The 14,414-nt window shown below is 35.4% G+C and overlaps 1 protein-coding gene across 1 annotated transcript; it reads right to left on the reverse strand.

Moving 5' to 3' along the window:
* Positions 1-326: 326 nt before the first annotated feature.
* Positions 327-4,362, reverse strand: LOC142986645 (uncharacterized). Its single transcript, XM_076135197.1, has 2 exons — positions 4,231-4,362; positions 327-1,473 (listed from the first exon to the last, which is right to left on the reverse strand). The coding sequence occupies exon 2, from the start codon at positions 1,385-1,387 to the stop codon at positions 368-370; it is 1,020 nt and encodes a 339-aa protein (XP_075991312.1). The 5' UTR covers positions 1,388-1,473; positions 4,231-4,362; the 3' UTR covers positions 327-367.
* Positions 4,363-14,414: the final 10,052 nt, after the last annotated feature.

Raw genomic sequence — 14,414 nt, forward strand, 5'->3', positions numbered from 1 at the left:
TTTGATTTCAATGAATTAAGATAATATGTCCATTTTTTAAACGAGACTCTTTTTTTTCCACTCAGTATAATGTAAGCAATTATGTATGTATGCCATGATACTAGGATTGATACTCATTTTAGTAAATATCATAACATTTTTGTTGTTTGATAAAAATAGTTTCAAGAGTGACAAGACTATAATTATTAACTTTAGTATTAGATTTATTTGTACCCAATATATGCTTATTAATTGAATATCGGAATAATGTAAAATATTTAATGCTATTCTGATCTGTACCATGTTTTCTGTAAATGAAGTGAACATTAAAATTAAAACAAATTAAGGGACTTAATTGGGGTTTAATTTATCGAAAAGTGACATTTTTTTACAACCTTCGGAATCTTTGCTCAGCATCTTGCATAGTGTTAAAAAATTGCTTTTTAATATCTTCTTGCAACCAAGCAGGATATTTAGCTGCTGACTCTACGAGACTACCGACAAAAAGTTCAAAAGCATATTTTCTAGATTCAATTTCGGCCTGCTTTTTCTTCATATCCTCGCGACGGCGCTTTTCTAATCCAAGATAAAACTCTGTTAATACATTATCGAAACCATCGATAGGGGCTCCTGGAGGTGGTACATAATATGCGCTTTGTGGCATAGATGGCATTTGAAAAACGGGGTGGTAGTTGGCCCCATTTGTAGCTTGTTGCTCGTTTGTGCTGCGCGCGGTGGATGAAATAGGTTGATAATACCCTCTATTTGGCCGTTGCTCGGGGAATGGGCGTGCTGTATTTGGCTCGGGATGGAAGTAGGGTCTGTTCGTAGCTTGTTGCTCGATTGTGCTGCGCGCGGTGCATGGCATATTTCTTAACATCACTCGATTTGGTGGTCGTTGCTCCGGTAAGGGGCGTGATGTGGAATGCGCGGGCTCGTTGTTGGCTGTGTTCGTAGCTTGTTGCTCGATTGTGCTGCGCGCGGTGGATGGCATATTTCTTAACATCGCCCGATTTCGTGACTGTTGCCCCTGTAACGGGCGTGATGTGGAAGGCGCCGGTTCGTTGTTGGCTCTGTTTCTAGCTTGTTGCTCGTTTGTGCTGCGCGCGGTGGATCGCATATTTCTTAACATAGCTCGATTTCTAGATGGTTGCTCTAGAAACGAGCGTGACGTTGAAGGCGCTGGTTCGTGGTTGGCTCTGCTTGTTGATCGTAGTTGACGTGAGGAGTGAGATGTGGTTGGCACCGGCTTGTTGTTGCCAGTTGCTACAGTATCTTCCACCGCTGCACTTGTTGGATTTTCTGCTGATGTTTCAGTCACACCTTGAGTATGACTTTCGTTCGCGGCTTCGGTGTCTCTATTGCCCATTTGTGTGTTGTATAGCATATAAGGCGCTAAAACATCCATCGGGTTCAATGGCTGTAATGCATCCCTGCGGCAGTTTTTCCGGTGTCTATCCCGTAATTTCTTCCATACAGTTTTCGCCGTCTCAACTGAAACAATAATGTAAATATATGTAATATATGTATGTCTCAATATACAGGTCGGCAACAGGGGGCGATTACAAAACAATCGGGAATAGTTATATGTAGATGCTGCCCCCTTTACACACACAATCTATCGCGCATGAAACAACAATCGCGCATGAAAGAGCGCGCGTGTAAGGGGAAAGGAAAGACTACGCGCGCGGTCATCTTTCAAACCCGCGAAGAAAATCGCAAGCGATGACCGCGCTGCTTTCCCACACGTAATACTTTAAACGTGTGATAGAGTGTGTGTGTAAAGCCGGCTAATATAGAATATAGCTGACCCGCGCAACTTCGCTTGCGTCACCTAAGAGAATGAGTAAAAATTTTCCCCGTTTTTGTAACATTTTCCGTTGCTACTCCGCGCCAAATGACCGTAGCGTGATGTCCTCGATTAATGGGCTATCTAACACTGAAATATTTTTTCAAATCGGACCAGTAGTTCCTGAGATTAGCGCGTTCAAATAAACAAACAAACAAACAAACTCTTCAGCTTTATAATATTAGTTTAGACTAGCTGACCCGCGCAACTTTGCTTGCGTCACGTAAGAGAGAATGGGTCATAATTTTCCCCGGTTTTGTTACATTTTTCGTTGCTACTCCGCTCCTTTTGGTCATAAAAGTAAAAGTAAAGTAAAAGTATATTTATTTGCATAACACAGTAAATAAATAGATGTTAGGTACATTAAAAATAAATCACGGTATGTTATGACCATTAGTGGCATGCAAATGTTATTAAAATTATTGCAATGAAATTCAGAATGATGTCAAAAATAAGAACTATAATATTATGTCATCAAGCAATTGAATTAAATAATAAAAAATGAAGTTCAAATAAAATATTACTATGTCAAAAAATAAAATAAATTTTAATATCAACAACAAACAAAAAAAATAAATACTATAAAATGTCAAAAGGAGTCATTGAGAAAATCATTCAAATTGTAATAACTTTTGGTGTACAATAATTCTTTGAGTTTATGTCTGAATAAATTAACATTAAGATTTTTTATATTATTTGGTATCTTATTGTAAACTTTAGGCGCTATACAAAATACACTTTTCCACATAAGTGTTGTGTTAGCCTCATGTATTCGCAACTTATTATTGTCCCTTCTGTTCCGTTTCACTGTATCAGACAGCCGAGCAAACAGCTGAGGATTTGTTTTTACAAATAGAGCGACCTCCAGTATATACAGGGACGGCAGTGTTAAAATTTTGTGTCTTGTGAAATATGTTTTACAACTGTCTGTAACTTGAAGACCAAATATGGCTCTAATACACCTCTTTTGAACTTTGAAAGATGCGTGATGATATATAGCCTATAGTCTTTCCTATAGCCTATAGTCTTTCTCAATAAATAGGCTATCTAACAGTGAAAGAATTTTTCAAATCGGACCAGTAGTTCCTGAGATTAGCGCGTTCAAACAAACAAACAAACAAACAAACAAACAAACTCTTGAGCTTTATAATATTAGTATAGATTTGCAACAAAGTATGAGAATGTCAACAACAACACACTGAATAAATGGCAATTCCTTAGAAAAGATACGTTATAAACTGCACAAAAAAAACAATCATAAACTGCCTTCCTAAATTTTCGCCTTCATTGCGCATGAAATGTAGTATATAATGCACTTGGAATTTAAGTGGTTTCAGCGGTCATCTCCCCGCAACAACCGTAGCGCCTCGTGTGGTGGGTTCGAATCCCACCCGGGATAAATCTTTCTGTGATGAGCACGAGTATTTTGTTCTGAGCCCGGATGTTAATGTATCCATATAAGCATGTACATATATCAGTTATTTGGTTACCATAGTACAAGCTCTGCTTGGTTTGGAATCAAATGACCGTGTGTGAGTTGTCCAATAATATTTATTTATTTATTTTAAATAAATCAAAATAAATAAATAACCCAACCCGCACTTGGCCAGCGTGGTGGACTCAAGGCCTAACCCCTCCCCTCATTACGGGAGGAGACCCTTGCCCAGCAGTGGGACAGTAATGGGTTGCATTTATTTATTTATTTTTAAATCAAAATAAAAATATATTTATCGTTTTAAAAGTAAATATACCTTCCTACCTACACTGTCAAAACTTCTATTTTTCTACCAATAAAACCCTTTCATTTGATACCCATAAAGAGGTTGTTGTGAAGTAATATATAATCCGCCATTTTGTATCGGTGGCCATTTTGGATTTACAGGCATAATTTTTATTATTGTATTTTCCATCAATATTAAGAGCGGGTGATCAACCAAATATCAGATCGATCAGGTGTTAGGTAGGGGGTAACATTCCAATTACTTAAATTTGACCCAAACAAACAAATATACTGGCCAAGCGAAAACCGTTTCAAAATATACTCAACCACAAGTCTAAATAAATTTAACAGAGCTAGTACTATGTTAACCAGCAAAACGATAATATATTTAAATACTAAATTAAAATAATAAATTAATTGAAATTCTGAATTCATTCTTAAGTAGATAAATTTACACCTTAAAACAGATACTCGTGCTCATCACACAAATATTTGTCCTGGCTGGGATTCGAACCCACCGCTCGCGGCGACAAAGTAACCACGGCGTCAAACGTGCAGTAACAATAAGAGTATCATTACGTCAAACAATTTTCCTATTAAATAAACAACGATAATAAACATTTGACCTAAATTAATATATACATTAAACACAAATAATTTCATACTTAAAAACAAAACTTACCATCTTTTATCCTTGGGTTTTTCAAATCCCGCACAATGCGTCGCCATATCTTCTCGTTTTTATTATTATTGCGACGTTCTTGTGCCACGGGATTAAAAAAATTGGGATGACTGCTCGCAAACTCAACGAATGGGTCCATCATGGCAGCACGAATCTGACTGCCGCGCGCATCCCGCTGCAACACGGCGAGGGCTGAAGGGTGCCATGCGAATCAGTGAGGGGGTGAGAAGGCAGCCCATTCAGCAAGCACCTGTGCAATACTTTCACTTCTGTCTATGCTCTCGGGTATAACAAGCGTGATTTAACACATGTATGGTTAATATATATTAACGCGAACACGCATTTTACCTTAAAGTGCCTAACGTTTCGAGGTATTTTAAGGTAAAATACGTGTTCGCGTTAATTCCCGCATCCTATTATAGATTAAACATATACCTCGAAAAGTTAGGCATTTTAAGGTAAAATGCGTGTTCGCGTTAATTCCCGTATCCTATTATATATTAAACATGCAACGCGAGAGTTTAAAAGTTATGACATGTATGGTTGTTTTATGTGTATTCCGTTCTGGTGAGGTCGCTCCCGATTACTTGTAATAAATTATGTTTTGATAAAAGTTTTTGTTAAACTGTTACCTAGTAGTCCACTGCCTATAGTTTATGAAATAAAAAACAACCGTAGCGGGAAGAAATTGTAATCGCTAGATCGCCCGTTAATTATATCATTATTCCTTTCTTTTTTTGAATATTTTATTCCCATTCCAAAAGGTTTATACTGTTTTGTACTTTGACCATCTTTAAAGGCTTTGCCTTTAGACTATAAGTATGTTTGATTGCTTACAATTTCTAATAACAAAATGAGTCTTCAAATTCGTGAATATGAGATTTTTATAACGTATAAAAAATATTTAAACATTTTAGAATGTCGAATATCGCTATATCATTCTGTAGCTATATTCAGGTAGGAAAAAATAGGCGCCAAGGAGGGAAAATAGCTTAAATATTGAAGATACATTTATTGAATAAAAGGAAACATAGTTTTATTTTTGAAAACAGACTTAACTGTATTCAAAGCTTTTTGATAGAATTGCTCTTTAGCCGGGAATCGAACACACTCATATTTTAAAAGTATTAAAATCTATGTTTTATGAATCTAAACAATTGGTTAAATGATTACTATATAAGCGCATAAACAAATATCACATGACTTAAGTCCAGGAAAATTCCAAACATATTATAAGCTTAAAAAAATTGTCTGAACATAACAATTTTGAATTCTATCCCATAATACAATGTTTTCTTTCAGTATACTTTGACTTTTATCAGGTAAACCTTATTTCGTGGAACCCTAAGAATTAGATGTGAAATTTTAATATTTAAAAATTATGCTTGCAAACGGTGTTACAAATGCAGACTTGTTACGAATTTTCGGTGATTTTATACCCGTAAAATATTCTATCGATTTGCGTAATTAAATAGAGGTATAATATTATGCATATAGGTTCTTAGAAATTAATTATACGGTTATATTTATACGATTTTTTATGCAGCAATTTATTAAGGATTAAATAAAAGGACAATGTTTTCACAGATTTGTCGAAATCTACAGCTTTAAGCCACCCTTAAGACGGAATTGAAAAATTCTTTCAGTGTTAGATAGTTCATTTATCGAGGAAGGCTATATGTTATCATCATGCTACGACGCATAGGAGCAGAGTACCAGTAAAAGTGTAACAAAAACGGAGAAAATTATGAAGCAAACGAAGTTGCGCGGGTCAGCTAGTGTGTATAAGGAGTGTTTTCCTATATTAGCACTGGATTTTTTTTCTTTATTTTATTTACGTTCGATACTCAAGCTAACAATTCGTCGTCGTTCACCATCGTTAGTATTCATAATATTAAAACTTTTTCGTTAAATAATATACAGGAATTTTATGTAGACAGGTGTATGATCAAATAAATATTATTAGGTCGGGGAAAAAGTCTTTTCGCATTACAGTATGTATGAACTTTTAATAAAATCTTTTCTATTGCGTTACAAATGTCTTAATTCAAATCAACTTAAGGAAGCATTGGGAAACGTCCGTAAAGACACGAGAAATAATTGCGCCGTCAAAGTCAAAATGAAATTAAAATTAAACAAGAACTCAAAAGAAATATTTTGTTATCGAAGCTGTTCATTATCTTATTAAATATATTATTTCAAATCAATGCTTCAGAAAAAAAAAATTAAGTGTTAATATAGACAAGTGCAATAATAATAACGAAAAAAAATCAGGATTTAACAAATAAAAACAAAGGAAATCAAAATCTTGAATTTAATCAAACTTAAAATATATCAGCTTAGCCTTTCTTCCAAACTACAATTGTTGGAGTCGGCTTAGTAAAAAATTAAATAATCAAATCAAACTTAAAATAAAAACAATATTTTAATAAAATGTAATGTGTAATGTACAAAACAAACCAAACTTGAACAAAATCTCATAATTATATATTTTTACTTTATAAACTGCAGCCAGTACATGTAGGTTTCTGCTGTCAGCCACGCGCCACGTGGCCGGCACACGCCCATATATCGACCAGTTTGCGTGCCAAGTTTAATGAGGTGACGTTCACTACCGCCCTTGTATTGATCCATGCTGCTCGGTGCATCGCTAACAAAGGCGGGAGCAATAACACTGTTATATAAACCTACATATTATTTTAAGATCTTTGAAAACATAAATAAATGGGTACATTAGAATTAAAACGTGAGTGTTCAAATTAAATAGGTCTATCAATAATAAATTTAACCCATTAATGTCCCACTGCTGGGCAAGGCCCTCCTCCCGTAATGAGGGACGGGTTAGGCCTTGAGTCCACCACGCAGGCCAACTGCGGGTTGGTGACTTTATATGCCCCCAATAAATGTTTTAAACCAATTTTAGGCATGCAAGGTTTTTTCGTTATACCGTTGGAGCATGTGATAATTATTTCTAATACACATAACTTCGGAAAGTCATTGGTGTGTTGCCTCGGGTTCGAACCTGCAACCACTTGTGTTGGAGGCATTAACTTATACCCTCGGCTATCTCTGCCAGGTCTACGTTTGCCCTATTGTATATGGTTCCATGTCCTACCGATTTTAGTAAACAATATATGTACCTATTTATATAGAAGATTGGCTTAAGAACAACAGCCGTGCGGATCGTTCTCTGTGGTTAAGCAACGTTTGCGGAGGTTGTTTTGTGGATGGGTGACCTTGTGCATTCCGAGATCGTCCTTTAAATTGTGGGGACTATCTGTAATTTTTCAAAGATCTGTGACAATACTACTACTAGTTAGTCTCTCAATCTAATATTGCATCTAAAAAATTTAGAAATCAATCGATATTTTTAACAATTTTGTTTCTGCATTTCGCCTCTGAATAACACAGCCTGCAAATAATTAATTCCACAATATAAGAACTGTCTAATAAAATTAAATAATGATGTAAACCGAATGAAAATCGACGTTTTATGGGATAAGTTGTAGAACAAAATATTTTAAGAAATAAATACCTTTTCCTAAAATATCACTTTTTGGGGGTAGAGCCTCGTCTTTAGATGTAATATTTATTTATGAGCTTTAATTTTTATTATACATTTTATTCATTAATATCATTAAAAAAATATTTATAAGATTTTTTTTTATTATTATTTTATTAGAGTGTTTATTTATATGCAGCTGCGAATAACAATGAACAGAATAATCTATTTCATCAATAATAATTAAAACGAAACATTAAATTAATACATTAAATAATATTTTTTGTGTACAAACGAAAAAAAAAGGAATGAAGTATAAATAAATTTAAAAAATTCACATTTATCAAAAATCTATAAACGAAGATATGTTTATTTAAAGAAATAAAAGCATGTTCCTTTCAGTGAATTAAGGTGTCCCCGATATTTAAAAAGTTTAAATCCTTGACCAATTATATTATTTTAAGTCTGTATAATAGTAACTTAATAATAAAGCGATATTCAACATTCTAAACTGTTTAAAATTTACTAAACCTGATAAAATTCTACTCATTTGAAGTCATTTTCCAGAATATTAATGTTTGATGGCCTTTGGCCTAAGGAAAACCCAACACACTTATCACGTAGTGTCGTCGACAAAACGCTTCGCAATCCCTCGATACAGATTACGATTATTTTTATTTAGAATTATATGAGTATGTTTTCATTAGTGTCTGATTTATTTAAGAATCAGATGACCGTGTGCGAGTTGTCTAAATATTATATAATTATACTAGCTGACCAGGCAAACGTTGTTTTGCCATGTAAATAAAAAAAAAATATTGCCACTTAGGGGTATGAAAAAAAAATGTTGGCCGGTTCTCAGACCTACTCAATATGCTCACAAAATTTCATGAGAATCGGTCAAGCCGTTTCGGAGGAGTATGGCAACGAAAACTGTGGCGCGAGAATTTTATATTTTTTTTTTTGTGAATCTAAACCATTCTCAGATCCCCTTGGACACTCACAAAAAAAATCATTAAAATCGGTCCAGTCGTTTAAGAGAAGTTCAGTGATATACACACTTACAGAAGAATTATAATATACTAGCTGACCCGGCAAACGTTGTTTTGCCATAAAAATGAAATAAAAAAACATTGTCCAGCGGACAAAATTATGAATCTAAACCATTCTCAGATCCCCTTGATCACACACAAAAAATTTCATCAAAATCGGTCCAGTCGTTTAAGAAAAGTTCAGTGACAAAATGTACACAGTGTAAGTGTGTACACTTACAGAAGAATTTTATATATTAAGATATAAAGATTTATTAACCATTAATTAGCCGACCGTGTAACGCCGCAGCAGTTAGATTAAGTTATGTGCATACACCGCAAACTATACCAACCAAGATTTCTTAAATCTCTCCCAACTATACTCAATTTGTTCAGGTAGGTATTAATTTAAGGTAAACAATAAAAAGGGCAATATTTTAATTTATGTAATTAAAATATGGTCGTTTTATTATGCCAATACGTACCATTATTTATAAAATGGCAAAATGTCACTATTTTTGTATGACAATCCCTTAAATATTCTATTTTTTCCGTTTTTTCGCAATTGTTCTTATAGCGACAACAGGAATACATCATAATATATGTTACAATTTAAAGAGTCTAATTATCACGGTTCGTGAGATACATTATGGCGACAGACAGACAGCGAAGTCTCAATAATAATTCCGTTTTACCATTTGGCAGAAACCCTAAAAATGTCATAATCTGAAAATGATAGTCTACATTTATTTTTGCTTTTTATTGTGCATATCAAAATACGAACTTTTCAAAACTAATAGATGTTTGGACGTTTGTTGGTGACCTATTTTCCACCACCTAACTCATTTCCTAGCTCTCCCGAATTACCTAGGCAACCGAAGAGCGAAGTACAAGCGTGAACAACAGTGTTAACTTTATATTGTCTCAAGCGAGGCTGTATGTCTATCACGTTTTCACAAACCACCAAAATGATTTCGAAATTTAGTTTCGAGGTAGTTAAACTTGGTATACATAAGGATTTTTATTTTAAACTAGCCGACCCCGATTACATTGGTCTCAGCCTGGTGAGACTAATAACCAACACGACCAGCAAGAGGCCAAAATCATTAGTTTTACATGATTTCTGAAGCACGAAGGTAAAAAAATTGCGACATTCTTAACTCCAGTTAATTACTGAGAATTTCTGGACAAAAATACCAGAGAACAACTTATAGCCTGACACAAGATTCGAACCCAATACCTCGCATGCTTTCGCCAGACATTGTCAAAGAGTAATTAACCAACTAGGAAATAATGAAGAAAATTCGAGATTTTCCTCATCAAATCAATTTCATTTCCTCTAACGATAGTTGCTGCATTTTCAAATTCTAAATCAATATTTCAAATCTACCAATAGCTCGGAGAAGTTCGTAGAACTTTATGACACAGCTAGAAAGTCAAGTTAAGATGTTACAATGACTAAAACTCGGTAAGGGGTGTGGACTGTCTAAGGCTTACTTAAGACTCAGGGACAATCTCATATTTTATTCAAGACGATGCTTCAAGCAGTTGCCGACGTTACGTCTTGACTTGTAAGAAGGTGTACGACCTCGTTCGTCCTTGAACAAAAGTTTGGGACGTGACCTCGGTAACACACTGAGAAAACGCAACTGTTTGTCTTTGTGAACGAGTCAAAACAAAGCGAGTCTCGCGATTCTGAAGCGAATAGTTTACTTACTTTACATTAGGTTGTCTCTATGATCCATTGAAAAGTGCACTAGATGGTTAATAATATTATACAACATTTTAGATGAAGAGATTGACTCTTTGGCGCGGTCGGTAGTGTATGCGACTGCTGACTAATGATGACCACGAGGTCCCGGGTTTGATTCCGACCTAGTAGACATACGTACACTTTATACGGTATAAGATTATTCTAAATAGTACTCCGTAATATGGTGACGCAATGCATCGTGCAGGGCGTAATTTGAACGTATTATTTTTGTATATCTTTACTGACATTTTTAGGTTTCAAAGTGATGTTTATCTCCTGGTTTCTGGGGCTCATTTAGCTATAAATTATCTATTCAAACTGTTTTTAATATGAATTTAAATACTATTCAATAAATAAACTACCGCTAAATGTACCTCAGAAACCGGGGTAAGTGTATAGAAAAGATAAATTGCAATACTCGTATTTAAGTAAAAATCTTAGTTCGATTATAAATCTTAGCTTAATGATGACAACTAACAAAATATTATAGTCAAAAAAGTAGGATACGGATACAACGCTGTAGCTAAGGCTATCAAAACTCTACCACTAGAAATTTGAAATAACGGTTTAGATTCCCAAAAGCAGAATGTGTAGTATCACTTAATCAGAGTACAGTGGAATGCTAGGAAGGCCCTTGACCAACAGTGGAACAAAAGTAATAAAACAATAATTTAAACACTTTTCCTCCGAACGGTATGGAAGCTTCTAGAACATTGATAGGGAGATGAAAGGGGGTGGTGGTGCACGGGTACTGAGAGTGCACCGGCGAGGGGTGCGCTGTATTGTTTGTACCCGGACACCCTGCACGTGTCTTGTTATATTTAATATGATGGGTAATAAATCTGTGTTTATCATATCGGCCGGGTATAGGCAGGGGCCTGAAATTAATATGAGGCTATTATTTTCAAGCTTTTGAGACGGTATAAGATATGTTTTTCTTGCGTGTGCTAAGACATTAAATCATGCCTTCTTTCAATACGGGTAGGCAGAGTCCGGAGAACGATTTATTAAGGACGCTTAAAAATCGTTTATCTATACTATAATATTATAAAGCTGAAGAGTTTGTTTGTTTGATTGTTTGTTTGTTTGTTTGTTTGAACGCGCTAATCTCAGGAACTACTGGTCCGATTTGAAAAATTCTTTCAGTGTTAGATAGTCCATTTATCGAGGAAGGTTATAGGCTATATACCATCGCGCTACTACCAATTTGAACAAAGTACCAGCGAAAAATGTTACAAAAACCGGGAAAATTTTGACCCATTCTCTCTTATGTGACGCAAGCGAAGTTGCGCGGGTCGGCTAGTATTTTATAATATTTTATTATTTAATTTGGTCACATTATAATAGACACATTGAAACACTCGGTTAGAAATCCAAATTTTTGTATAATCCGAATTTATAATAAGGTTATATTATGGCAATGGAAAAGTCTGCTATTAGTAAAATAAATTCATTACAAAGTCGCTGCTAAAGTTCGTTTTAAATAAGGGGTTTTTATCCTTTCACATAGTAAAACAAGAAGGTCCTGTACGTAGCTTGAATGAAAGTCTAGCCAAACACACCGAGCTGTTCACTTGGCAATGTTCCAAACCTACTCAAGGGCGAGTGAAAACTGTGCTAAGGTGACGTTCATGTGGTTACGTAAAGTACCTTATTCCCGATGCATAGTCTTAGGTTCAAAAAGCAGATTCTTCTTCTTCTTCTTAAAGTGCCTCTCCAACTAGTGAAGGTTGGCAATCAGCTCTGCATATTTCGTCTTATCCTTTGCAAGACAAAAGAGTTCAGCAGCACTCCATATGCCCGTCCCTTCTCTAATGTTTCGCAGCCAGGATTTTTAGAAAGCAGATACGATTTGGTAACATACTTTTATAAGAGTTGCGCGACTTCACTCCCGAGGAAGATATTTTAAAGAAACAAAAAATATATCTGACTCCTGGATTATATATATTTTTAAATAACTCTCTCAACAATTGACTCTCTCAACGCCTATGAGAACATGATTAGTGTTTTATAACTTTTGGTGGGTAATTTTTAAGAGTTGGCCCGGAAATAATATATCGTGCCCGGTAAACAGGCTGGTCCCTTTTTTACTTAATAACAATAAGATACACATTTATTTCGGAAAGCTTGTGTTCTTCCCAAATACATTTGCTGACGTCTTTTTTTTTAATCAAATTTATTGGTAAGGCCTTTAGCCCACAAAAGGCTATGTCCGCCTCATATGGAAACTCAAATTATATACAGCAAAATCTTAAAAAATACACTAATTTCTTAAATGAAGGCGATCAAAATTCGTGAAAAAAGAGAAAAATAAAGGACTATGGGCAAAAATGTATGGGCTCCGTCCCCACCTACCAACAAACATGGAACTGATACCAACGTGTTCATAAAGTGCCCCCTATTTAATTAAAATCCTTTGTTTTTGATAAATCAGTGGGAATATATATTTAAAAAAAAAAAACTATTTGTAATTATTATTTAACGTATATTTTTATTTTACATATTTTGTAAGTTATTTTAACATTATTGTTATATTACAGTACTAACTCATATGTATAATATTGTCCTCCTAGCCGATATACGGCTACGGCGGTCAGTTTCATTGAAACTGGCCATCTGTGCCGGACTTTGTTTATAGTGTCCAAGTGTGTGCACAATACACAGGTACACTCTCTATTCCATCACTCTCATAGTTTGGTGGGACGGATAACCAACACGACCAGTGAGAGGTCAGGCGCAGGACCGACGGCTTTACATGCTCTCCGAGACACGGAGGTCTTCGACCTCAACTTCCTAACTCCGGGCAATCTCTAGGAAATTCTTAACAGAAAATCTCAGAAAAGACTGTTTGGCCTGACCCAGGATTCGAACCCGAGACCTCTCGCACCGCAGTCGCATATACTACCGACCGCGCCACAAAGGCACTCATATGTATATACTTATATCATTTCCATTATATGCTTAATACATGTTATTGATTTCATATTTCAATAATTATTTTTACTCGTCAATTATAATGCTGTCTAACAGATGCGCTGGCAGATTAAAATCTGATCAGATCTAAAATCGTGGGTTGGAGAGCGGGGGGAGGGGGTTATTTTGTACCCAGCTATCTTTATGTGCATGCGGCGTCCACCGCTGTGCACTAATTAATAAATAAATGAGCATGTATTTTGGAATTAGTCGTCAATAATACGTTAACGAGATATTTGTTTAAACGTAAGATACTATGAGAACCCCATGCATTTGGGCAATGTCACCATAGTATAAAAATAACGTCTTGCCAAGATATATCAATTGAGCTACATTTCATTTTTGTTGATGGGTGGGGACGATTCCGCCCATAGTCCTTTAGCATAGAATATCTACGGAAAAAGATAATAATAGAACTTAAAAATTTTAATCGCCTTTTCACAAAACGTATCACTCCCTTCCTTCCTTTTTACTTAATAACAATAAGATACACAGTTATTTCGGAAAGCTTGTGTTTTTACGAAATACTTGCTGACATCTTTCTGCATTAGGTACCAAAATTCAAGTCTTATTAGGTTTTCCGAACACATCTCCTTCACTATGTTTCTCCGCCTTCAATAATACGAATATTTTTAAAATATATGTATGTACCTATTACCTATGCATAAACAAAGACCCAAAACTTCCAGCCCGGCAAGAACCTCTATTTCTGCAGCATTGATCCGTCGTGGACCCTTCCTTGCACACCATCACGGTTTTACACACAGACAAACAGACACCCTTCATTTCCCTATGTATTTATTTATGTACAAGTTCTATGGGGTGCAGACCCTATAGAGGGTTGCGTAAGGGTACAGTCAGAGGGTCGAATGATGAGTCATCCATTTGCCACCCTTCACCCCGTCTAAGGCATCGTGTTTGTTTT

Source organism: Anticarsia gemmatalis, chromosome Z, assembly GCF_050436995.1.
Source record: "Anticarsia gemmatalis isolate Benzon Research Colony breed Stoneville strain chromosome Z, ilAntGemm2 primary, whole genome shotgun sequence".
NCBI classification, from domain to species: domain Eukaryota; kingdom Metazoa; phylum Arthropoda; class Insecta; order Lepidoptera; family Erebidae; genus Anticarsia; species Anticarsia gemmatalis.

What these genes read in the sequence shown, in the direction of transcription:
- LOC142986645 (XM_076135197.1), bottom strand. Translation starts at nt 1,387, where the DNA reads ATGGATGTTTTAGCGCCTTATATGCTATACAACACACAAATGGGCAAT.